General features: G+C 35.2%; 2 protein-coding genes across 3 annotated transcripts; one reads left to right on the plus strand and one right to left on the minus strand.

Annotated features, from left to right (window-relative positions):
• Nucleotides 1-1,576: 1,576 nt before the first annotated feature.
• On the minus strand, nt 1,577-15,719 carry fgf9 (fibroblast growth factor 9). Of its 2 annotated transcripts, XM_058786313.1 has the most exons (5): nt 14,403-15,719; nt 6,211-6,314; nt 4,090-4,209; nt 3,816-3,919; nt 1,577-2,242 (listed from the first exon to the last, which is right to left on the minus strand). In XM_058786313.1, the coding sequence occupies exons 2-5, from the start codon at nt 6,251-6,253 to the stop codon at nt 2,054-2,056; spliced, it is 456 nt and encodes a 151-aa protein (XP_058642296.1). In that variant the 5' UTR covers nt 6,254-6,314; nt 14,403-15,719; the 3' UTR covers nt 1,577-2,053. The 2 variants fall into 2 exon arrangements, with proteins under 2 accessions (XP_058642296.1, XP_058642295.1); XM_058786312.1 differs by lacking the exon at nt 14,403-15,719 and having other exon boundaries at nt 6,211-8,351.
• Nucleotides 8,561-20,690, plus strand: pdxka (pyridoxal (pyridoxine, vitamin B6) kinase a). The gene is made up of 11 exons (XM_058786310.1): nt 8,561-8,811; nt 9,023-9,077; nt 15,730-15,834; nt 16,066-16,149; nt 16,963-16,997; nt 17,162-17,247; nt 17,696-17,741; nt 18,174-18,285; nt 19,407-19,543; nt 19,773-19,839; nt 19,995-20,690. Exons 1-11 carry the CDS (start codon nt 8,731-8,733, stop codon nt 20,105-20,107), a joined length of 921 nt encoding a protein of 306 aa, XP_058642293.1. The 5' UTR covers nt 8,561-8,730; the 3' UTR covers nt 20,108-20,690.
• Nucleotides 20,691-25,658: the final 4,968 nt, after the last annotated feature.

A 25,658-nucleotide genomic window follows, 5' to 3' on the forward strand; every position in this document is an offset into this window, starting at 1 on the left:
ATCATTTAAATTTTTTTTTCCGTTTAATCTTTAATCCTTGAGAATAAGAATTATATTGTTTGTTTGATGCTAATTATATATTAAGTCATATCAGATATGTATTTTTATTATAGAAATACATTATAGAAAATGCCGATCCATGTGTGAGATGATAATATAAAATGTAATAAAAAAAAAAAAAAAAAAAAATATATATATATATATATATATGCTAATATAATAAATAAAACATTACCTTGTCATAATAGTGTTTTATAATACAGATAACTGTTATATATGCCAATAAAATATAATAACCATATTAGAGCTATATATAGGCTAACCTTATTTATTACTTATTATTAGCGCTTTATCATTAAAATAGCATACAACTATCTATCTATCTATATATATATATATATAGTAGGCTATATACATAACTGTATTGTAATAATATATAATATTGTGTGCTATCTGTCACGCCCACTGAAGGCTCAACAGTAGATCATACATGCTCTGATAGCGCTGAAGTGAACTAATCCTGGAACATAACCTACTCTGGAGCAGGTTATCTTCAGAGAGCAAGTTGCTATGGTTACTTGCATACCCTCAAAGTAACCTCCGATTTTGGAACCAAAAGCTGAGGTTATCCACTCACTTATCCTCAAACATACCCGGGTATGTCACATAACCTGCTTTTGGGAATACACCCCTGGAAGACTATCCTGTTTCTCCACCTATTTACCTTTCATGTCTTACGTTCACACCAAGGACGGTAACTACTAAGATATAGTTCTAAAAATCATTCTCAATATTAAAGAACAGTAGAATCCACACCACAGCTATAATGATAAAGGCACAGAGAAACGATACCGTTGGAATCACTTTCAGCATGATTTTTTTTTTTCAGCTGATGAACGATAAATCATTGACAACCAATCAGAATCATGCTATTAAAGCGGCAGGTGAGCATGCTTAGAATAAACAGACAATATTGTCCACTGGTGTGGACGCTAAAATAGTTATCATTATAGTTATCGTTCTTTGTGTGAATAGGTCTTTATTCAGTAAGGAGTCAATTCAGGTTTTAAGGATTTTTTTTCCTGTTTGCAAATTCCAACATGCACTGTTATTCAGCATGTTCATCTTAATTTGGAGTTCAAAACTGTCAGATGGATCAGGTTTATTTCATACAATGAGATAAAATATTGCAGCTGAGCATCTGCTGAGGCCTTGACAGGCACTACATAGTAGTAAAATTACACAAATCAAACTTATCCAGGACAAGATGGTTCACAGAAAATCCTGAAGTCTGTATTAGTGTTAACTAAAACTATTAAAAATAATTTATATTTTTATATAAAATATAAATAATAGATAAAAAGGTAAACTTAAAAAAAATGCTAAGTTGGCAATTTAAGTTAAAGTACTTAAATAACTAAAGATATATATATATATATGTATGTATGTATATATATATATATATATATATATATGTATATATATAAAATCAATACAATGACATCACAAAAATAATAGCTAATTAAAAATATTAATAAATACAATATTAGTATATAAATAATACTAAAATAACACTGCTATGTATTTAGATCCCATTTACAATTAAATTATACACACATTAGAGACAAATAAATAAATATTTACACATTCATTATACATACAAATTATGAAAATATCAAATACAGATAAAGATGCAACATTTGTAGGTCATTTATCAATTTAAACATTCAAAATAAATAAAAATGCAGTGAGTAGCTCTGGTTAATCTGAGACACAAAATGTGCAGTAGGCCTATATGTCAAAAATAACTGACAGCTGTGCATTATTCACAGACTACATTCACTCTTCATCAGAGTTCTGTGACATTTCAAGCTTGAAGCGACATTTTGAAATGGTCAACCACATACACTGCTGTTATAGGAACTGTCAAAGGGGTGATTTCTCATAAATAGAGACAATATATGCATCTCTTTCCATGTCTCATTCATGAGCTTACAGCACCCACTGAATATTTCATGTCTAAATGCTGATACTGCATGTAGTAACTGGAAAGTTAGGAATGAGATACTGGTTTGCGAGGAAGAAAATGAGTGCATGTCTGATGACGGCCCACCCTCTTGCCTTTCCTCAGCTGCCCTTTTTGGGACAATGCCAGGAAATACCCAGTGCTTATGGAGGAGTATGTGTTGTAATGGTTTTCCTCCATGCGCTCTTTAAACAGGCATTCATTTGAGAACAACTTCTACAACAAAGAAGAGAGATACATTTGATAAATACATTTTATTTATTGAACACGTGTCATTATTTCAGGATGCACTTGATAAGAATAATGATTATACCTTTCAAATAGGTGAAATTGCTATTATTTCAAATAAGCGTAAGAATTAACCCTATAAAGCCAACTGAGTCACATTTAATACATCAATTTATAAGGCATCTAAATTATAGACATGATTGAAACTGCTGAAAAACCTCTTGCACACAATCTACTACATGACTTCTGGTGGCTGACTGATGCAAGTACAAGGCCTTTTGTTACAATTGTAAACATTTTATATAAATTAAACACGAGAATAGCTTTTATAATGTTAGTTATATTTCAAGATGAACATGAACTGAAGCAACTTTACTTGATTATCCATACATCGTTTTTAGAAAAATCGTGTTAATATGTGAGTATCTGGTATGATACAGCAAGCTTTTGAGGAATGCTTTTTGTTCATCTCTCAATCATCATTGTATTGCATTGCATTATATATTTTGCCCTGAAATATTATCTTACTAAGACATATTATTGGGAGATGCAGAGTGACAACTGATATCATATACATTGTGTGTGCTGTCAGTAGTTTGCTATACTGTTATAAATATCTAATTGATTTACATTACAAGCTATCAGAATTTCATCTTACTTTTTGGCTATATAAATAACAATATCTGCACCAAAATGCATGTATATATTTCTGTCGTGACAACTCTCGGAGGGATTGGCATGGTAATGTACACTGAAAAAAAAGATTCATTGAATTTACTACATTTTTTAAGGTAAGTGGTTGCAATTAATTTATTTTAGCTACATTTAAATAAACAAATTTAGTTGACTAACTTTCAACTTTTTTTTTTTATTTAAATGTAGCTAAAATAAATTGTTGCAAACAATTATGTCATGTATACATGACAATGTTAATGGGTTTGGTCTTGACGGAACAGATCTGCTACACTGCTGCTGCAGAGCAAGTACCGACTTGCCAGTACATCCACGACATGCTGCTGTGAGCATGTAAGAAATACTGCTGCTGCACATATGAAATAACCCCCAAAGCATACATGAATAACCTCATAGTAGATCTATACAGGTGGAGCTGGGGAAGGTGGAGGGTTTCTGACGTGCGCTGCAACTGCTAAAACAAGCACTAGCCAAGTATTTGAATTTTGAGCAGCGAGCTCATTGGCTGCTGATACAAAAAGAACCAATCAGCTGCATGTGAAAATGGTGTCATTATGTCACATAGCCTATATATATATATATATATATATATATATATATATATATATATATAATCTCAGTTTGGGCCTCTATAACGTTCTACATAAGCCATAAAAGCCTGATGTATCAAATATGACACAAAACACATATTCAGACACATTCAGAAAGAGGTCTTTTATATTTTGTTTAAAGGTTCAGTACATTACAAAACATTAGATTTTTGACTGTTTTCATATATCAGGCTTTACAGAGTTAAATGTGATTTTGAGAAATGTAATGTTTTGCCATTGAGTTTCATATGTCTTGTGTAACGGATTAACTTTCTCACCATTCCTTGTGCAATTCCTTCCTGATTCATGCACAAATATCGTTCGCACTTCACACCACGGATACCCACTATGCCTGGCCTGACAGCAAACACCCTCAGCAAGCCTTAAAGACAAAAAGAGAATAAAGAAAAACTCATTAAATAGAAATGAAAAAATGGGAACAATATAAAGAAGATAAATCTGTGTGTAGACTATTCTGACAGTTTAATATGTGTAAATGTGTTATGTGATACTTTTCTCTATATTAATGAAGGTTAGGTAAATAAATCATACTGTACTCAGAAGGCTCGTGAACGCCCCACACGCTGCCATTCATCACAATCTGTAGGTGGAAACCGATCCCAACACGACAGTACAGGAGCTGATGTTGAGCTGGATTAGACTCCTCTATGGCTGTTGGGTATTCAAAGAGCAAAAATAATAACATCTAATAAATGTTGAACTATAAAATGTACAGTTAGATGGTAAGATTTTGGTAAAATAAAAAAATAAGGGGGTGGGGGGGGGTGGTGGCTGTATTTGAAATCGCATACTTCCCTAAAAAGTATGAAGCAGTGAAGCAACACAACTGTTGCATGGCAGATGTAGTACATCCAGATTATAATCGAACAACACATATTCATACTCTAAAAAAAATCCCTTTTTAATGATTACTAGGTAATTGCTTACTCAAAAATGTACTTACTCAGAGTATGATTTCGGACACAGCAAGGGCTATTTTGTAAATGTTTATGTTCTTTTATGTTCTCATTAGTTGTAATATTGTATTGAGTAAAATATATTTATAATCAATGGTTACTAACAAACTAATGATTATGTAAAAATAACTCCCCTGACAACAAAAACAGCTCGCATCGTTGTTTTACTATCAGTGAAAAGTTATCAACATGCGTCACAGATCTGTCCTTGTGTCTTTGATTACTGACAAGACCTGATGCATACTGCTGCACACTGAAGCTCAGATACTGTGTGTGAATGTCTATGTGTGATCACAGCCACCACACTTAACACATATCATTGGTCTCAGTATTAACACTTGTCAGAGAGTGTCAGTGTTTTTTTTTCATTGAATGCCATGCAAATACATATATGCATAAAACAAAATATCTAGGAAATTCAGAATAGCGTATTACCATACTACTCTTAATAGTTCTGAGTATGTATCGTATGCAGAGTATGAGAATTTATGTATGCATTTTATACTTGGATGACCTACTGTGACTTTTCGCAAATGTGCAACAATGTAGCATATGGTCTCAGACTGTTTCATGTTTTAATTTTATGTCACCTACTTAAAAAAATACATTGTGTACTATACAGTATTCTGTCAGTAGTAAAATAGTATTTCAAACTGTGTGCTGGTACATTCATTCTGTTTTTAAGCGACAGTTATATATAAACAGTCTAGCAGACAGCTGTCAAGCCACATATGTCATCTGTGCAGCTCTGTGTTAAAGGTTATTATGACAAAAGGTAGGATAATGATGGCCTACTATTAGTCTGCTAATAGTATTAAAAATTCATCAAGTACTGGGATGTTTGCCAAATCCACTGACACACAGTATTTATGACAAAAAAATACAGCATCATGTGACACACAGAAATATCCACTGCAGTCGTTCTCAGCCTTTTTGACTGCAAGGCCCCATGACTTTTCCAGTTGTTTGTGATTTGATGGCTAAGGACTAATGATAAGGATTTTAAAAGATATTCTGTAGTCTGATAAACTATTTTAGAGCTTGGCATAACTATAAAAATGTATATCCAATTTTAAAAAAGTAACCTTTTCGGGTTTCTCATATATCTTAGTTTTTCAAAACAGTTGTTGAGAGGGTGAATTTAAATAAGAAATGTCATGATTTATTAAATATTATGACTTATTTTTAATAGTTTGTCCTAATTTTAATCATTTTAAGGCCCCCTTAGAGGTCTGCTGCAGAAGAACCTCTGATCTATTCAGGCAATAATGTATGAGATGCTGTGCTATATTTTGAATACAGTCACAATAAAAGGACATTGAAATGCAGCATCTTGACTAAATTCACAAAACAGCATGTATCACATTTTAAAAAGGCTCTTAAACAGTTTTAGTCCAAATTCCTATTTACAATCATTACATAAATACACAGTCAGCAAAATGGCAACTGTCTTAAAATGCAACATTTCAGAAAATTTGCAACACAAAACAATTGTCTTAATGTGGTGTGATTAAGCAACTTGGGAAATACGGTGATATCTATTATAGTTAAAAAAAAAAAAAAAAAAAAAAACATATGTAATTTCAATTTGCATTTCTTTCTATTTCTTCTTTCTATATATATATTTGGATTAACATTCCCATGCATAGTGAAAAAGCTTTTTTGAATAAATAAGATGGTACAGATTAGATCTTACCTTTCTCTCTTATATTTGCATCCTTCATTGAGAGCTGCCACATGTGTCTCAAGCGGCTGGCCTGGTCTCCTGAGGACTCGGTTTCTTCATCTGTGCAGTTACAGCTTACACAAAATGACAACATAACTGATATAAAGCATAAAAGCATCCAGTGGAAATCCATGACAGAGGCATCAGGTCCACAAAAACCAATATGGCCTCCAGGTGAAGCACTTTGACATGCTGTCAGGTTGTGACTGCACTGACACCTGTAAATCCTTCTCTGAGGCCCACAGTTTTCTTCCACCAGCGCTGCAACTGACTGACTGCTGATATATTGAAGATAAATGAACATAATGTCCTCCACTCAGTGTAAACAGACTTCACAGGGACAGTGTGCCTCCACTCATCCTATCTCCATCCTTCATAAATACATCTTCTGCACTGATACCTCTACTAAACGAACATTCAGAGCAGATGCACAGAGGAAAGAACCCACGCAGATACACTTTTGCGTTTGTGTATATGACGACAATAAAATCTTATCATTTAAGTGATACAGTATCTCCTCGCTCATGCACATTCAAAGGTAATGGCACAAGTGAATGTGTAGGAAGTGTTTGAATTATTTAAAGGCCTTAATTTGCTTCCATTTAAGTCATTGATTTGTTTGCCTTTATCAATTTGACCTCAAAGCAGTGAGAAACTCTGTTTCTGTTCACTTACAACAAATAATGCGCTACTACTAATAGTACAACTTGCCTACTGTTGTTGCCTGCTATATTGTATACATTTCACTGTTCAGCAAAGGTTAACATGGAGATAATTATTTTATCTCAAGCGAACAATTGGAAGCTTGTTTCTGCCACAGAATAAATTTTTTTTTTTTTTTCCAGAATTCTTACTTTTTCTCATAATTTTGAGAAATAAGTCAGAAGAGTTTATATTTCTCAATTCAAAAAAAAAAAAATCAGAAAGTCAAAATGATCATAATTTTTTATTATACCTTTTGGTGATAAGTTGGTCAATTTCTTTGTTTATGAACTGGAGGAGGTCTGACGTATGTGCTCTTTGTTCTCTAAAAGCACAAAATGTCTAAATCATTATAAAGAAAAAGATATGCCTCATATCTTAGGTTCCCTCAACATTAGCATTGACATTTTGCTTTCATCATGGAAAACTTTTTTTTTTTTTTTTTTTTCAGTTTTAAAAACTTAGAAGCAAATTAGCATTACCATATCTTCCTGCTGTTATTTATTTATTATTATTATTATTATTATTTTAAGAAAAGCAGATGTGGATTTATGGGTACAAAAGTTCTGTGGTTCTTGGTTAACATTGCTGGAGTTGTATTTACAGTTGAGTTGAAACGGCTGTAGCAACAGATCTTTTCTTCCATATTGTGACATCTGAAACGGATGAGACGGATTGTTGAAAAAGAAATAAAGCAGGACAGGGACTTGACTTTATATCTTGCAGAGTTTCCAGTCCTAATCAAACTAATCTAAACAGGCTAATCAAGACCTTTGAGTTTGATCGAGGTTGAAGCTAAACTCTGCAGGAAAGACCTTGAGGACTGGAGTTGAGAACCCCTGATCTATAACATGCATTTTGAAATAGATGGGGTAAATTTTCATTGCATGCTAAATTGTAAATATGTTTATAAACTGCCCATAATTCAAAAACGGTTATTCTATAATTCCACAGGAAATTTCAGAAAGAACAGTAAACATACAGGACTGTCTTAAAAATGAACATCATGATTCATGACTGAGCAGCTCTATTCTGTGACTTTTAAGTTATATGTTGTAATTGTTTCATAAAAATTATTAACTTGTAGTGAAACTTAAGGAATTACATTTTGTTATTTGCAAATGTGGCTTATTCTACAACAGACAAAAATCTACAAACGTTTTTGCTAAAAAACAAAACATATGATTGTCTTGAATTTATCTTACGTAATTCAGTAAATTCTCTTCCTGTGGGATGTAACAAACTCATTTCAAATTCACAATCCTGAGAAATAGTATGCTGATTCATATATTTATAATTCTGGGCAACCATGACTCAAATAACACTGTCCTTAAAAACATTACAAACAGCTATATTTCATTTATAGATAAATACTCTGACGTTTATTTAGTCCATTAACAATGTGGTTATAGAAATGTCTTTGGAAAGTACCTTGCACATGTAGTTAACTTTATAAAACTTTAAAAACAGTACTTTAATTATACATAAACATTAATCAGCCCCTGCTGCTTTGATCTCGAAAACAATCGTTCTTTGACGTGATTGGTCCATTTTTGTAAACACGCTGAGAGCACTTAGGCGTCCTTGCAAACGCCTGAAGAAAAAAACAAACTCACCCGAGCCCGTTCATGTACTGTGCAGGGGCAGCTATTGAATGTCTGTCATTACTGAAGTGTGTTTTTATTTTATCTTCTACGCCTAATCGTTGCTTTTTAGCCTGGTGCGACATTTTAATGAGAATATTAAAGCCTAGTAGTGTTTTGCTTTAAGCGCTCGTCTTAAGCAAGTATGGACTGCAGAGTTCTGTCAGTTCAGAGTCATGTTGTCAGAGGATATGTGGGAAACAAATCTGCTTCTTTTCCTTTACAGGTAAGATTGAGTAGCTTTTGCAGTGCATTAGATGCCTGCTGTCATTTAAAGTTTTAACGTAGTTGTGATGCAAAGCACACCCGACTGCTTTACAAGCTGCATCCTGAAAATAAATCTGCTTCCTGAGCCCTTACAAAATAATATTAACGGTAGTTCCCCTCTGCGATGCATGTCAGTGTGTATTTATGTTTAACTTGTGTGTCACTGCTAGGTGCTGGGCTTTGAAGTCGACACTATCAATTCTGTGCAGTTCTCAAACCATACAGGTAAATAAATGCTGTTGTCTTTAAAACAAAAGAACAACAAACCAAATACTAAGACATTCTGAATTTATTATAGCCTATTTCTTCAGTTGTCAGGTTTAGCATAACCTATATGGTGATGTCAAATGATGATAAAAATGTTTAAAACAGTTGAATAATAGATTGTTACAATGCAGGACACTGCTGAATGGCCTTATTACATAATCGAGGCTGGAGTTCAAATCACGTGGGTTTGTGAGGAGGCATTACTAATTACCTCTCTCGGTCTGGCTTCTCTAAAAAAAACCTTTGTTTAAGCTAGAGTTTAAAGTTGGAAAGTTAATATAGAGATTTTGAATTAATATCTGAACAGCATTCCTAAACCATGATTTAATATGTTCTTGTGTAGAGTAAGAAAATCTAATCAAATTCAACTGGGTGGGTTTATCTTGGTATTGTTTAACACTGTTGGTATGGGAAAGTTTTCATCAGATCAGAGCTCAGCTTTCCTTGTGTTGAACAGCATGTGTCAGTATTATTTTCCTTTCAGTGAAGCAAAGCAGTAAGCGCAGTATGATCCCCCCCACCCCAGGTTTTTTTCCAGTCATCTTGTCTGTTTTCAGGATTGCAAAACAGTGAGGCGGTATTTTTTGGAAGAAAAAAAAACAACAACTAGTGGACAGTGACAAGGCATATAAAAACTAAACCACACAAACAATATTCTGTGTTGGGGATTTTTAGTGACTCTTCTGCAGGTTATTTCATTGTGCCAGTAGGTGGCAGCAAAAACTGTTTTTGTGAGTGAGACTATAAATATTTAATTCAACCAATGTTTTCATTATACTGATAAAGGAATAAAACATGACAGTCCTTATGATGAGCAATTGACATTTATTAAACAGATTCCTTACGGAACCAAACAAGAAACATTTTTTTTCTTTTTTGAATAAAAGCCCATTCTCACCAAGAAATTGTAACTATAGCTATATTAGCATCCATTTGTTATTTGTAACTGCGTTAAACTGCGTAACTACGTTAAAGTCGAGTGGGTTATAAATGGCTGTCAATGTTTTGATCAGTTGAAAAAAAAAATAGTTTGGAAAGTAATTCCAATTATATTTTCCCTCTGTCTCGTTATTGTTATAGCTGTGGTGTGGACTGTGCTATTCTCATAGAATTAAATAAATTATTAACACTTGATAGTTATCGTCTATGGTGACCTTAAGTCATTGAATTATTCAAGTAACCCTTTTTTTCCCCCATAACACTGATTCATTCAAGAATGAAAACACCACTACTGCGTTTTCTGTTTTGTCTGTGACAGTGCGGTAGAGTTATGTTAAACTCAAACACAAAATAGGTCTGTGAATTAATGGGCCATTTCCAAGTTTACCAAGTTACGGTAAACAGGAAAGGGTTTGTTTGATGGTTTAAAATAGTTAAACGTGGTCAACAAATAAATGCACCTTGGCTTGTTTCAGAGGAGTTAATTTTTATTGCTCATGGTCCGTTATCGTGTTCCTGGTATTCTTGTTGACATTTGAACATGTTTGCATTGAATGGGTTAACCATTACACTGATTATCCTCCTTTCAGAGCAGGTTGCTAAGGGCTCTAATGAGTTTCTAAGGGCTGATTGTTCTCGCTCTGCTGCTCATGCTGTTCATGCTGTTCACTTCCCATCCCATCCACCACTTTCGTTTTACTTGGTTTGTGTTATAACAATACTCCCGCTGTTCTGGGTCTATCTCACAGTGTTGTTTATGTCCTCTTCCCCACAGTTCACACCTTTATTTCTCATACAAAGCATTTTGTGTTATCCTCTTAAAAACCTTCTTTTTCTTCCCCAGCAAGATATCACACAGTGGTATCAGGATGTTTGTTTATGAATTTATGTCTTTAGAGTGAAATGAAGTGAGATCGAAGCTAAATAATGCTGCATGGTTGCTAATCCAAACTGAAATCAGCTACAAATGGGTGATTCAGTAAATGTAAGAGGAGTGAAAGAGACATTATTGTACAGAGATATCATTTGGCATAGAGGATGAGGAAGCTTGTCCTTTAGGGGGACAAAGCTCTATGGGGATTAGACCATTATCAGGACAGTTATGCATGTCAAATCAAATGTAGTACTAGCGCATTGTTACACTAATATCTTGATCACGAAAGTCAAATTTGATTCCTATTAGTCCAGGTGATAAAAAAGTAATGTTCACTTTTTCATAGATGCATGAAACTTGGTACACACAGTTTGCGGCCCTAAACATTTTCAGAAATGGAGCCATCGCAAAAACACCTTGTGGTTGCCATGGCGACCATTTTACTTTCCGCCATAATTAAGAAAAAATTAATAGCAATAATATGGACTTTTGTAAATGCTGTGATACTGTGATGCTCAGATACTGTTATTTCCTTTTCGCATTGCTGATTTCACCATTAACTCTTCACCTGAACAGTTTATGTTGCTATATGTGGTATCATGTGTGGTATTTGTAATCCTTGGCCATCAAAACATAGGGGTAGACATCACCTTTTCTGTGTTATCATGTCTGGTTCAGGAGATATGACACAAAATACATAATTTGGTTATGGTGGAAAGTAAAATGGTCACCATGGCAACCACAAGGTCTTTTTGCCATGGCTCCATTTCTGAAAATGTTCAGGGCCCTAACCTGTACAATTGTACCAAGTTTCATGCTTTTATGAAAAAAGTGAACATATAACCTCAAATTTTGTGCATATCACCTGGACTATATCTTACAGTTATAAGAAGTACACAGATGCAGTACATTGCCCTAAACTATTCCATCCTGAAACTTTCGCCAGATCTTTACCAGCTAGAAGAATTGAGGCTGAAGTGACATGAAACAATAATCACTTGAAAATTCAGCCATTACAGTGAGAAATCAATAAAACAATTGAGAAATGGATAAATCAATTAAACAGGCATCGATTATATGTTTAAACATTCAGGTGTTAAATTACTTTATTAAACTTACTAAAAAAATGTAAACAAAGGATAAAAATTAGGCCTGATATAATGTTCAGTATAATTGTTAATATAGAAAATTTTGAATGGGTAGTAACAAAGACTATAGACTTTGGTAGTAATAATTTATGATAATTTCAACTTAAATTTATTAACATAGTTTATTGCTTAATTGATGAGTGGCACAAATGTATCCCTACATTACAAAGTCGATGTCCAGGGCTGGGAAGGTTACTTTTTAAAATGTATTTAGTTACAGATTACAAAATACATGCTTTAAATAGTATTTTGTAATGTATTTCGTTAGATTACTTAATTTTAATTTTACTTAATACTTTGGAATACTTAAGGTAAATGCCATATTAACTTTGATGTCTTGTTTTTATGTTAAAGGGGTGGTTGATTGCAATTTCACTTTTTTAACGTTAGTTAGTGTGTAATGTTTCTGTTTGAGCATAAACAATATCTGCAAAGTTGCAGCGCTGAAAGTTCAATGCAAACAGAGATATCGTCTTTTAAAATTCTGGAAGTTTAATGCCTACAAAAACGGCTGGTAAGGGACTACAACGAACTACTTCCCGGGTCTGATACGTCACAGACCCAGATAAACCCCGCCCTCGGGAACATGTAAGGAAGGGGGCGAGGCCATGCTGTGCTACTTTAGAGAAGAGGAAGAGAAAACTAGGGGTGCACGTAAAAATCTGTTCATATATGAATTCGTGATTCTGTCTTCTAACGATTCTAATGGATTCACAAGTTTCAAAATTAATGTTCTAAAACAGCCGTTCTTACTGTTCCTCGCGTCACCTGCTCTGCATCTCTCTCTCAATAGCCCCTTTCACATAGTAATACCAGTAAATTGCCGTAAAATTACCAGAACGACTTTACCGGTAAATTCAAAACTGCACTGTTCACACAGGCAACAGCATTCCGTCTTTATTTCCGGTAAAGCACCATTCACACATCGGTTTTAAATTACCAGTAAATTCTGTGACATCATAAAACAGAAATGACCTCTAAACGGCTTTGCCTCACGGTGTTGTGTTTGTAAACATGGAGGGGTAAACGCGATCAGTGTTTTTCTTGATGTTTTCATTTTTGTGCCAAATGTTCACGTTCATGCTGCTTCTTTTGGCCCAGAGACATCGCACGACTTCAAACACAGCGCGGAGTAAATGCGTCATCTGCATCAGAATGTTATGATTGGCCCAGAGCTGTTGGCTCTGGATTGGCTCTGGATTGGCCCGGAGTAGACGTCTTACGTCACCGCGTTCTGAACTCGTACATGCTCATACTGGTAATTTTCCTTCTGCGTTTACACACAGCAGAATTCCGGCAATTTACTGGTAACGTTACAACTTCTCATACCGGTAAATTGTATGAGTTATAATTGTAATAATATACAATCTGTATAATTACAGTGAATGGTGCCCCTGTTTCTGAATCCGAAAAAAAGCACCCATCCATCGCAAAACTACTCCACACGGCTCCGGGGTGTTACTTCTTTTTCGGATTCAGAAACAGGGGCACCATTCACTGCAATTATACAGATTGGAACAGACAGGACAATGTTGAATATAACTCCGAATGTGTTCATCTGAAAGAGGAATGTCAGACATGACTAGGATGACCTGAGGGTGAGTAAATCTTTGGCTAATTTTCAGTTTTGGGTGAACTATCCCTTTAATGAAAGAGTCATGGAATCATTTGATTCGTTCAAAAGGCCCGATTCATTCAGGAATCAAGAAAGTGATTTTATGAATGTAATTGAATCATTCTCAGCTGATTCTTCAAAACGCAGCTTTATTCAGGAACCAAATGTTGCTTGCAGACGCGCAACTATTCTGATGTGGATTTATTTTGAAGGCAGTGGTTATTTGCATTAAGTGCAAATAGCCATAAATTCTATTTACACCATGTAGGAAAAAAGTTGCATTTTCTTTGCAACACTTGATAGTAATTGCAAACAGTTGCTGCAGATATGTGATGGGAAAAGAGAGAAGAACGGGAGTTGAATGAGTTCAAACGGATTCAAACTCAAATCTTATCACCACGTGTCTCAAATAGGTGTCTTTTCTAATGATGTCAATCCCAACCAGATTTGCGTTTAGTGTAAATACACCAGCGGTTGTATGGAACCATTTTTGTTTGTGCTATAGAGCAAATCAGACACCACTGTTCTTTTAATAAGTCACTAAATATAAACTTTTTGTTATGAATTGCATAAAATCAGCATCACATTTGCAATCGCGCTAATATTCGGCTAAACAGCACTCTTCTTCCTCGATTGATATTGCTTAACTATACATAAATATAGAAAAACAAGAACTCGTACAACCTGAGACTGTGAGAACAACTTACTTTAAGATGCTTTTTCAAGGTTAGATGTTCCTTTGAAGCCGAGAGACGTTTTGTTGCAGGTAAACAAAAATTACATAGCCTGTCCTTTTTCACATTTATAAGTAAAATCGTCTTTTTATTTCCATGACAATTACGCGCTAGGCTTTCTGATTTTCTCTTGCATTTTAGTGAGTCATCACTATAGTCTGCACTCTGCAGGCAGGCTGCTGTATGGAGAGGCTGCATGCGAGTCTGAGTATCACCAGTTGCCTCATGGTTAAAATCATTTTACAATAATATTAAAATAAATAAATGATATTAAAAATCAAAATAATCACTTTGGTAATCTAAAATACTTTTCGGATGTAACTGTAATCTGATTACCACCCATTTAAAATGTAACTATAGTGAAATACAGTTACTCATATTTTGTAATTTAAATGCATAACGATGTTACATGTATTTCGTTACTCCCCAGCCCTCTCAATGTCACTGCAGACTTGTCAGACCAGACAGTCCTTCCAGTCTTTGTTTTTTTTAGTCATCGTGCCCTTGTGCCAACATCCTGTTTTGTAACTGACAGTGGAAATACTATCTCAGCTTCTTTGCATCAAGGTTTAAATGATGCACAGTAGTATTTTTAACAGCAGTTATTTGAGCATTTTTTTTTGTCATCTTTTTCGCTCAGCTTGTTTGAATCCAACTTGTAAAGAATGAGAAGCGCTGCTCAATACATTTTTTTTTTCTTACACTGATCTTAGTGAGAAAATACTGCTTGAATTTATACCTCTAACGTTGTTTGCTATAACATGATCTAATGTTTGTATAGTGGGCAGGTGTTTTTGGCTGTGTGAACCGTCTGAACTTTCATCTTTTTCCCCTGTAGGTGTTAAAGAGTTTAATATGCGTCTGTTATCCAGTTCTGTAAAAGTCTATTCTGTACTATACTTGTGCTTTTCAGTGTGTGTATGTGTTTGAAGCACATCTTTTACACCTTTTCATAGTACTAGTATGTCTGAACTTTTTTGCATGGTTTTGGTTTTGTAAATTTTTTTCATCAGCATTTATTTCAAATTAAAGGCAAATTTTCCTTTAAATTTCCCTGGGATAGGCAGCTGAAAGGTAATTATGTTTTTAAGGAATAACATTTTAATTAAAATGTGGGTGCTTCATATTTTTTAATATGTGGTAACTGTTTTATAAGGATAGTAGAGTGGTCTGCATTATGAATAGGCAGTGTGTCTATTCAACATCACCCTTTAGCCCTCTCAACACCCTTTCTCCTATCTAATTACATGGATTTAAGATACATATGACGCAGACTTGAATGAAGTCTTTCTCATGCTAGGATATGAGCACTGGAAAGGCCAGGTGTTGACTGCGGATGAATTGCATGTCCTGTACGAGGGGATCAAGCTTAACAACGTGAACCAATATGACTATGTGCTCACAGGTACTCTTATGTCTGCTGTTATTAAATTACTGATACATTATTCAATTACTGTGAGACATAACACAAGCCCAAATTGGTTTAAATAGGATTATGTATGTCCAAAATGATAAAAAGTGGCATGACTGTTTATAGCTATGATTACACTAGGCATCGTTATTGATAAAACCCTGCCACCAACACTGCTTAGAATAATGGTCAGTTGATATGATCCAGATTTTTTCTTTGTTTCAGGGTACAGTAGAGATGATTCCTTTTTGGATACAGTGGTGGACATTGTACAGGAGCTGAAGAGCGCAAACCCGAGCCTGGTGTATGGTGTGTATATAATAAAGCAGTAATATATTACAATGTTTAGGTCTCATTTTGTTAACATTAGCTAACATGAAAAACAATGAACAACTGTATTTTTTATTAACAAACAAAACAAAGATTAATATATAAATATTTCCCATATATTATTTCATGTTAGCTAATGCATTGAATTTGTAGTTCATTTATAAAACTCCAGATGACGCAAGTCATTTACATGCAGTCTGCTAGCTATCACACCATTAACCACATCTGTTGGCTCTACAGTCAATAAAATAGTTTGTTCAACATTTAAATATTGTAGTTCAGTGTTTGCTGTAAGCTGGTTCCTCTGAAACCCTCCACTTCCCCTAGCTCCACCTGTCTAGATTCGTATTCTACTAGATTTATGCCAATTCACACAGCAGCAGCATATCTCTGATGCTCACAGTAGTGTGTCTGTGTATTGACTGTATCAAGAGCATACAGCAGTAGCAACAGCAACAGCATAGCAGATCTAGTCTGCCAAGACCAAATACATTAACATTGTCATATCCATTAACATGCTAAAACTTTTCTGAAAGTTTTCATTACTTAACTAATTTTAACAAATGAGACCTTATTATAAAGTTTTAACCATACAAATGTATCTGGAGTTCACTCAGTGAGACTTGATGGATTGCTGGGAATTGTACCGTCTGAGTCAAACATGATATAAAAAGAATGCTATTTTTGGGAGGGGTGAGCAGATGAAATTCCAAGCACTGATCCAAACATCAACATGTGTTACAGTATTTTATGTTCATTTTGCTTATTTTTGCTGTTTTTCTGCCTTCAAAGTGTGTGATCCAGTGCTGGGTGATAATGGAGCTATGGTGAGCATATCTAAAATTATAAAATTATTCATCAAGTCATAATTTGCATCTTATTTTTCTATTCAAAAAATGTAACCCATTATTCATCAGAAACACTTTGTGAAACACTGAAGATGTGTTTAAAATAGTTTAAGGATCTAAACACTTTCGGGTTTTGTTTTTAGTATGTTCCTGAGAACCTGCTGCCTATCTACAGAGACAAAGTAGTTCCAGCTGCAGACATCATCACTCCTAATCAGTTTGAGGCTGAGTAAGTGTCCTTTTATGCTGGTCTTTGTCCTTCAATCTAAGGCCCTGTGTGCTTCTAGCTCATGTGGTTCAATGATTCAATATTAGTATGTGTCGAGTGTGTCTGCTGTGACCATTTGTGATCGCTTCACCCATGAACAGATGTTCACCAAATGCAAATAGAGTCACTAAAGGATAAACTCTGTGGTTATGTCAGATATCTGTGCACATGCTTTGGACGTATTAGTTGTTGATGGCTCATGGTGTCTGGGACTACGTTGTCTTCTGATCCCACACATACTTTCCTGTCTGTCTTTTCTGTTATATAAATACAGGCAAAATGGGGCAATGAGAGCATTTGTGAATGGGTGAATTTCCATGTTTTATGCCTGTGGTTCACTGACAAGTCATCGTCATTATGACACACCCAACACATGTAAATATATATCATTTCATTTTCTTTCTCACAGGCTCCTCACTGGTAGACACATAAGTTCAGAAAGAGATGCAGTTGAAGTAAGTTTTTTTTTTTTGCAGCAGTTCTGCTTCTCTAATCTAATTAGCAAGTGATGCAAAAACGCTGTTTTATATACGGTTCACACACAAGTCATTTTTAAACCAAGCAGCGTGGCAAATTCAGCACAGTGACCAACTTGAAAATTAGCAAGATCTGTGTGCTTAACGTTTTTTGCTCTCACACAAAACTCCTGATCACATTGATAACTGATAACATAACTGGATTTTACCTGCAAAATTTCATTGAGCAAAATGTGACCGCAACTTAAATATGTTCTTGTTTATATGTTAACACGCATATACTTTGTCTTGTGGCTATACTATTGAAACATTTCTCAGAACATTATGCCACCACTGAGCTTAACTTGTAGTAAATGTAATATTGCAGACTCTAGAATAGGATAGAAACTGAAACTGTTGGGTTTATTTCAGGTGATGAACCTGTTGCATTCGATGGGTCCGGATACAGTGGTCATCACCAGCTCTGACCTGCCCTCTCCTCTGGGGGATCAGTATCTGGTTGCCCTGGGGAGCCAGAAAAGAGGTTATTTTTGTCATTTCATTTCCACACAAGTTGGAGCCCAATGCAATGAAACTACAGTTCTTGCCATGCTTGATTCATACTTTTCATCATCAATTCCCTGGGGTGCAGTAAGCTGTAGTTATATTTCAGAATTCAGTTGATTTCGTTGAATGAATGAATGAGGCATTTATATAGCGCTTTATTGTGTATTGCAATACACCCAAAGCGCTTTACAATCAGGGGGTCTCCTCAACCACCCCTCTAGACCACAGACACGTTGTAAGCTCCTGTGTACAACGGATAGATAAGGCTCTAAATTCTGATTGGCTGAGCTGTTGTATGGAACTGTTGTAAGAGGAAGATAAACCCATGCCTGTGATAACACTTACTAATAATACTTTTTTAAAAGTTGCTGTGTTGTTTGGCAACCATGAACAGCCTACAGTTACACTAATAGAGAGCAACAGTCTGCTTTTGGAAGTTAAATCCCATTCATTTTCTCCATAGGGGAATAGATTTTTAACAATAACTTATGAACTACTGTGAGCTACAAGGTTGTTTAATCAATGGTTATTTCATTATTTCAACTTGCTTTTGAAATAATTATATTTCAATAAACAATTAACCCTCACCTTGTGTTCTGGTCATTTTGACCACAAGAGAATGTTCTTTTTTCTGAAAATGCTAGTTAATGTTATTGCATTGGACTAAAACTTAGTGTTTGGGGGGGGGGGTTTGAAGCAAACCACTCTTTGCTTCAAATCAAAGTTTGTAATGTTGTGAATGACCATAGCTGGTTGGTTTGTTTCACAGCTTAAATGAATGTGCATGGCCTTTAAAGAAGACTTTGGTTTTTTCTTTCCTTCTTTTTTTTAAACCCCTATGAGAAAAATAAATCAAAAATGCAAAACCGTGGCCAGGTGCTAATGCACTCTATAGGGAATGCAAAATGGGATGGGCTGAAATGTAGGGATGAGGGACCATAATTGCAATGCGTAAACACATGAATACTAATATATAATTAGTGCTTGGTCAATATCAGCACTCTTAGCATGTGTTTATTAAAGAGATATTCAAACTGACTTATGGTTTCTGTCTAGAGTTTCATCCCAGTTTCATGATATACTGGTGTTGTTTTGCAGTGAGTGCAGATGGTACCATGGTGACTCAGCAGATCCGAATGGACATCCCCAAGGTGGATGCTGTATTTGTGGGAACAGGGGACCTGTTTGCTGCGATGCTGCTAGCGTGGACGCACCTCCACCCAAATGAACTGAAGGTCATCAACATATCATGCTAAAATACAGTTGCATTCTCAAGTGTAAGAATAAAGCAGTTTGCTTTTGCATCAGTAAGTTATATGCAGTAGCTACATTTGGTCATTTAAGCAACCTATAAAAATACATAACTTAAGTGTACAAATAGTTTGGGGCCACTTAACAAAGGTCCAAAATGAAAACTTAGATATCCTGAATTTTAACCCAAAGCCCTTGATGTGTTTTTGACAGATGGCCTGTGAAAAGACAGTTTCAGTCTTACACCATGTCATTAAGAGGACTATTACTTTTGCAAAAGGTAAGACCTTCTGTAGCAAACCAAATATTCCCTATACAAGCCCCTATTACAGTGTGAGTGACATAATTTGTTAGTGTCCCTTTTTGGCAGCCATATTTTTAGTTTTGTACTATGTGATGATAATGAAACTCATCCCTTACCTTGGCTCATCTCAGAGGTGGCCGGTCCGAATCGAAAGCCCAGTCCTGCTCAGCTCGAGCTGCGGATGGTCCAGAGTAAAGCAGACATTGAGGATCCTGCCATAGTTTTGAACGCTGTTGTTCTGTAGTGCTTTAATCTTAGACTCTGTCCTAGACAATATGAATGTCCTACATTTAACAGCAAGAGTTTACAATCACAGTACTTTCGATGCTGGACACTAATGTTCTTACAATTGAAACTGTGACTTCTGGTACTCCATAGTGCATTAGTGCAGGTACTGCATCCAAAAACTAACATGATACCTTATGTTATGTTCACATTCCAGCCATAATGTGCATGTGACTATCTAGCCATTATTAGTATTTGATTATGATTTATGCATGTGTCTATCTGGATTAAATATTTATAATGATTTATTAACATTAAGAGAATGTCTAACATATCAGTGTTGTCTAACAGTGTTGAATCAGTCTGTCTTATATGTAACATTTTATTTGATCCGTTAGTCTTATTTCATCAGAACAACTGTACAAGCCTAGTCATTTCAAGTTTGAGAAAAATGTCCATTGAAGAATAAAAATCAATTGTCTCTACTAGAATGTGCCTTGAAAATTCTGCTGTAGTAGATAGTAAAATAAAGTCTTTGTAATAATTAGCAATAATTGCCATGGCGACTATTAATTGTAATAAAATCCTTAAATTTGTATTCATTCTTTGTATTCAAGAATTTCATTTTTAAGTGATTATGGTGCAGTTGAAGACATTTTTCTCTAGGAATTTGTGTAATTACGGTGTACATTTTTTGTGGTGTTTGTTGCCACTATATGAATGAAGTGTGGCCAAAATTCTTTTATTTTTTTTTATTTTTATATATGGGAAATGCAACGGAGGATGGTAATTTTTAAAATAATGCTGCTTTGTTCAGACTCAGTGACCACCTAAACCACACCACCATGTGCTCTAACATTAACACTGTTTTCATTTGATAAATTTTATCGTTGCACTCCAGGCCATAACCTTAAATGCTTTCATTTAAATGTTTAAATGACGTTTACTAACAACAAACCAGGTTGCTGAATCAAGATTTCATTGTTGTCAAACAGGCTAAGAGGTTTAACCTTACACACAGCTGAAGAAAATGCTCCAACAAAGAAAATCCAAACAACCTTCAGTTACAGGCTGAAGTGTAAACTTGCTTTTATTAAAGTGTTGCTAATACACTAGGCTTGAAAATACAAGAATAAAATGAGCAGAACAAAGAAAAGGGACTATTACTACTCCTCAAACAAAAAAAATCTACTTTTAAAAGTAAGTCAAACATATTTAGTAATGGAAAGGAACAAAAGAAAAAAGGAAGTCAGACTTTTAAAATGAGTTAATATTGTCACACATCAACACACACAAAAAACATGAATTGGGACACACCTAAAGTCTAGTTTGTTCCCCGTGAACATATTCTGGGTTGACTGAACTTACTCACAGTCATGGTTTTGGAACGAGTGTATCTCGAGTAAGATAGATTTCAGTTTATCGACCGAGAGTTCAAGGTATATGTGACGCTAAGTTAACCTTGCCTTCTGGAACACACCACAGAAAGTAGAACTTTGTTTTTCATAGAACGTTGTTTAGAATTCACCTTTAGAACAGAATCATGTCTTTCTTTGTATTTAAATGAACTTTTTGTATTGTGTGTAACCTTTTAGCCCTGATGAAGGCCAGTGTGCTGAGATGTGTTGGCAAATAAAACTGTATTATTCTTTTTAGTTCCATTATTTTGACTTCACAAGTGTTGCTGGTTTTGCTCTAAAAATGACCTTGATGTGAGGACACATTCTTTCACTGGTATGAAGGAGTGTTCCTCTCTGCTTGTGGTTCTGTATTATCTTACAACGCCTCTTGATAAGCAGTTGCTGCCTTGTGAATAAGCACATTGGACTGCATTTGCTTGCAGTAGTTAGCTGCCTTTGTTGGGGCCCCGTGGGAAAAAAAAGTGCTTATCACACTAACACAAATTTGACTAACAGTGCTGTAAGTACAGCTCATGAAATGTGTTCTTTGTCAGCGTATGTGGACACTGATACTTCAGTTTGAACAGTGTTAATGGTGACATAAATAACAATGCAAATCTGTCACTGAAATATTGTTAAACATAAATATCCACAGAAATTCAGCTGTATTGTGTGGAAAGAATAAGGGACCTCATTTATAAAGCGTGCGCATGCTCAGATTTGATCTTAGAGTGTGCGTACGCTTAAATCCACGCCAGCGCTCATATTTATAAAAACGGTCTTTGACGTGGAAAAGTGCTTAGCGTCACGTCAGGGTCTGAGCAGACGTACGCACTTTTTATTGTCGGAGTATTGCAGGTTTTTGAAAATGTAAGCTGTTCTTGCAGCTCGCTCTTCTAAATTATGATGATTGGTGATATTTTATATGTTAATGACATTAATTAGGAGTCGTTTACAAGGCAGAGAGTTGAAACCATTCAATTGTGTGCAAGTTTAAGATCATTTGCGATTCATAGATTTCACATCTGAAAGAGAGGCGTACGTGCGATTTCTGTTCGTACGTTCATTCTATGAATCGCTCGTACGCAAATCTAAGAAATGATCGTAAGATCAAATTTAGGATGGTTTCTGCGCAACATTTTATAAATGAGTCCCAAGAACACCCATACATTTAGTAGCCAGTATTATTATTTCTGTCTTTTAGCTCAGTGGTGATATTAGATGGGTTTCCTGCAAGTATGGATTAATTATTAATGTTCCTCACTACGTTCATTGAAATCTGGTCTTTGACTTGGTTGATCCAAATTCTTTGTTTTCTAGTGAGCCAGTCCTTTTTGGATTTGCTTTTCTACTTTAGCTTCATCTGTTGTACAGAAGGCCTCATATTTTCCTCAAGGAGTCTTTGGTGTAATTGTTGACATCATGATGGAAGATTGTTGGGCTCTGAACTGGAAAGACACCCCAAAACCCAAAACACTCCAACCATCATGATTCACATAGAACTGTGGCCAAACAACTATTCTTCACTTATCTGTTAAATGACAAATAGGGCTGTCATGATTATGAAATTTGGTTGATGATTAATTGTCTAAAAGTAGTCACGGTTATTGTGATTAATTGTCTGTTTTAGGGCTTTGGTGATTATGCCGATTATCACAATTAATTGTTTTGTTTTTTATGGCTTTCATTATATAATTGTGATTAATTTAAGGGTTCAGTAAATAATTATGATGTTATCTTTTAATCTTTTTTTAGTTATTATTTTGCAGTGTAAGATTACATAGAGTATTCCAAATTCTAAGAAACGGCCAGATGGAAAGTCTTTAAAATTCCTTTACAGATTCATAAACTTCAAGCCTCCAGCTGTTTTTTTTTAAATCTTGGCAAGATGCATGACTCATAAGAAAACATGACCAGTTTGCTGGTGTTTTTATGAGTCCCTCTTTGTTGTAGCGATAAATGTAGGGGTGTACTAACTTTTTCCACACAAGCAACTTCTAGGCTGTAGAAGTGGTTACAAAATGTACATTCCACATGTTATTTGCTAAATTATATATGTACTAATATGTCCTTCACAACACTGTAAATACATTTTTATAGCACCAAGTCTAATAATATCACCTTGACATAAGAGGCCTCTATCACAAACATATTAAAATGGTATTATTGCTTTGCATTTTTTTTTGGCAAATTACATACTTGTATGCTGGTATATTCAGTACCACTGTGTGGAGAGAAAACAGGACTTTTTCTGTTAGTAAACATTGTGACGTTTTTCTGTGGGCGGCGCTTAGGTGGAGGCAGAAAGATTCCCCTGACCGCTTCGCTAACGCTAGCTATGAAGTTTGTTAGTTTTTTTTTTTTTAACAATTAGTGGAGAAAATCTGATTTTACCTGCATATGTAAGGTCACTCACTGTGCAGGACCGTGACTGTTATTTAAGTTTGTATAGTGCATTTTCTCGTGAATTTTCAAAAATGGGGGTGACAGTTAAGGGGTTAAATAAGTTATCACTTTCAGAGCTCACCTTTCCAGACCCCATCTAAAAACTTTGGATTACACTTTCTGTGGATTGTATATACACGGGTGGACACTCACATTGGACTCATCAACACTCTGTGATTCAGACTGTTTTAGGGTATGGACAAACAAACTGTATTCTTTTAACAGACTGAGTTTACCTGGTTTTATCGTGTAGTTTTAAAGTGTTTTATGTGAACATTGTAAATACACTTATCCTATTTAAACCAATCTCCTTTTGCGTCTCATTCTTTTGACCACTAGTCATCTCTCACAGTTAAAATCGGACCCCCATTTTACTCTTGTAACTTGGCTGATAAGACCGAGCGTTACAAGCTCCTCATGTATCCGAATCGGTGCTGGTTTGAATTGGCCGCCTCCAGTTTTCTCTTTGCTTTGCCTCCAGCTAGCGCTGTGACGTCTGCACAAAAAGGGTCTATAGAGCTGTTGATCTGGGTTAGTCTGCAAACCCTTCATGCAGTACCTTGCAAATAATCAAAAACTCAGGATCTAACCCAGACTAGACAGAGAATATTAGCCTACTAGCGAGCGTTGTGAGATGACTAAACCGGGTTGGATTTGTTTAGTTTTGTTTTCAAACTATTTCTGTAACTCTGAGCTTCATGAGACAGGCCTCATTTAGCAAAACGTGTACAGAAAATACAAGTTCATGAAAAGCTCTAGCATCATCTGTTTGCAGTTGACACATGAAATGTTCTTATCCACTTTAGTCATCTTGTTAATTAAACGGATTCATTTTCAAGTTTGAGTCCATGTTTAAATGCATTTTGGTTGAATATTTCATGGTAATTATAAATACTAAAATATAAATAATTGGGAACCAAGCATACACTGAAGAAAAACTGCTAAATTGTCAAGATCTTTTGTATTTATGCACTTATGTACATATATGCACTTATGTACATATATGCAGTACAAAGACATGCTGCAACATGCATGTAAAAGCTGGACAAACAAACATACACAAACTGACGAAGAAAGCAGTGAAGCTGCACAAACACTCAAAACAAGCAAAGCCCCCAAAATGTTGCCAAGATTTATATACTGCTGCTGTTTTGATGAGCCATGTTAAGCACATGATTACTACTGTAGCTATGTATGCCTGGGTGAGGTATAAATAGTATCCTGACTCGTTATGTGCACCCGGACCAGGAAATCGCAGAGCTTGTTTTACTATTTAACAGTTCAGGCTCACATAGTTTGTACAGGCACACATTAATTAGATAAATGTTCAGGTACTGCACATCAGCTAGGTATACATAGCTTTGCTAAGGCTTGCACAGTTCAATATGGGTCATCAAAAGGCCAAGGCTTACCATTAGCAAAAACAGAATGCTGAGTAGCAAGTTGATAGGGATGAGAGAAAAGCATCAGGCAACCAGCAAATTACCTTGTTTAATAACAACAACCCTATAACAGGGTTAAATGGTTGAGCTCGACTAATGCCGTCAACATTTTTAAATACAAAAAAAAAAAATTGTGAGATTTGAGAATGTGTAAGAGTAAATTCTGATAACGTGCTACAGTGAGTCAGCTTACAGCAAATCAATAAAGCATTACTATTTAAACCAGGGTTTTTTTCAGCCCTGCTCCAGGAAAGCTATACCTGTCTTCTGAGTTCAATAGGCC

The sequence above is a fragment of the Onychostoma macrolepis genome, chromosome 09 (assembly GCF_012432095.1).
Source record: "Onychostoma macrolepis isolate SWU-2019 chromosome 09, ASM1243209v1, whole genome shotgun sequence".
Lineage (NCBI taxonomy): Eukaryota > Metazoa > Chordata > Actinopteri > Cypriniformes > Cyprinidae > Onychostoma > Onychostoma macrolepis.

Coding starts and splice junctions, on each gene's coding strand:
- fgf9 (XM_058786312.1), bottom strand. CDS start 6,544: ATGTTCATTTATCTTCAATATATCAGCAGTCAGTCAGTTGCAGCGCTG. Junction 4,210..6,210: donor TGCAAATATAAGAGAGAAAG/GTAAGATCTAAT, acceptor AATACCCAACAG/CCATAGAGGAGTCTAATCCA. Junction 2,243..3,815: donor AAGGAATTGCACAAGGAATG/GTGAGAAAGTTA, acceptor TCTTTGTTGTAG/AAGTTGTTCTCAAATGAATG.
- pdxka (XM_058786310.1), top strand. CDS start 8,731: ATGGACTGCAGAGTTCTGTCAGTTCAGAGTCATGTTGTCAGAGGATAT. Junction 16,998..17,161: donor TGGGTGATAATGGAGCTATG/GTGAGCATATCT, acceptor TTTTGTTTTTAG/TATGTTCCTGAGAACCTGCT. Junction 17,742..18,173: donor CAGAAAGAGATGCAGTTGAA/GTAAGTTTTTTT, acceptor GGTTTATTTCAG/GTGATGAACCTGTTGCATTC.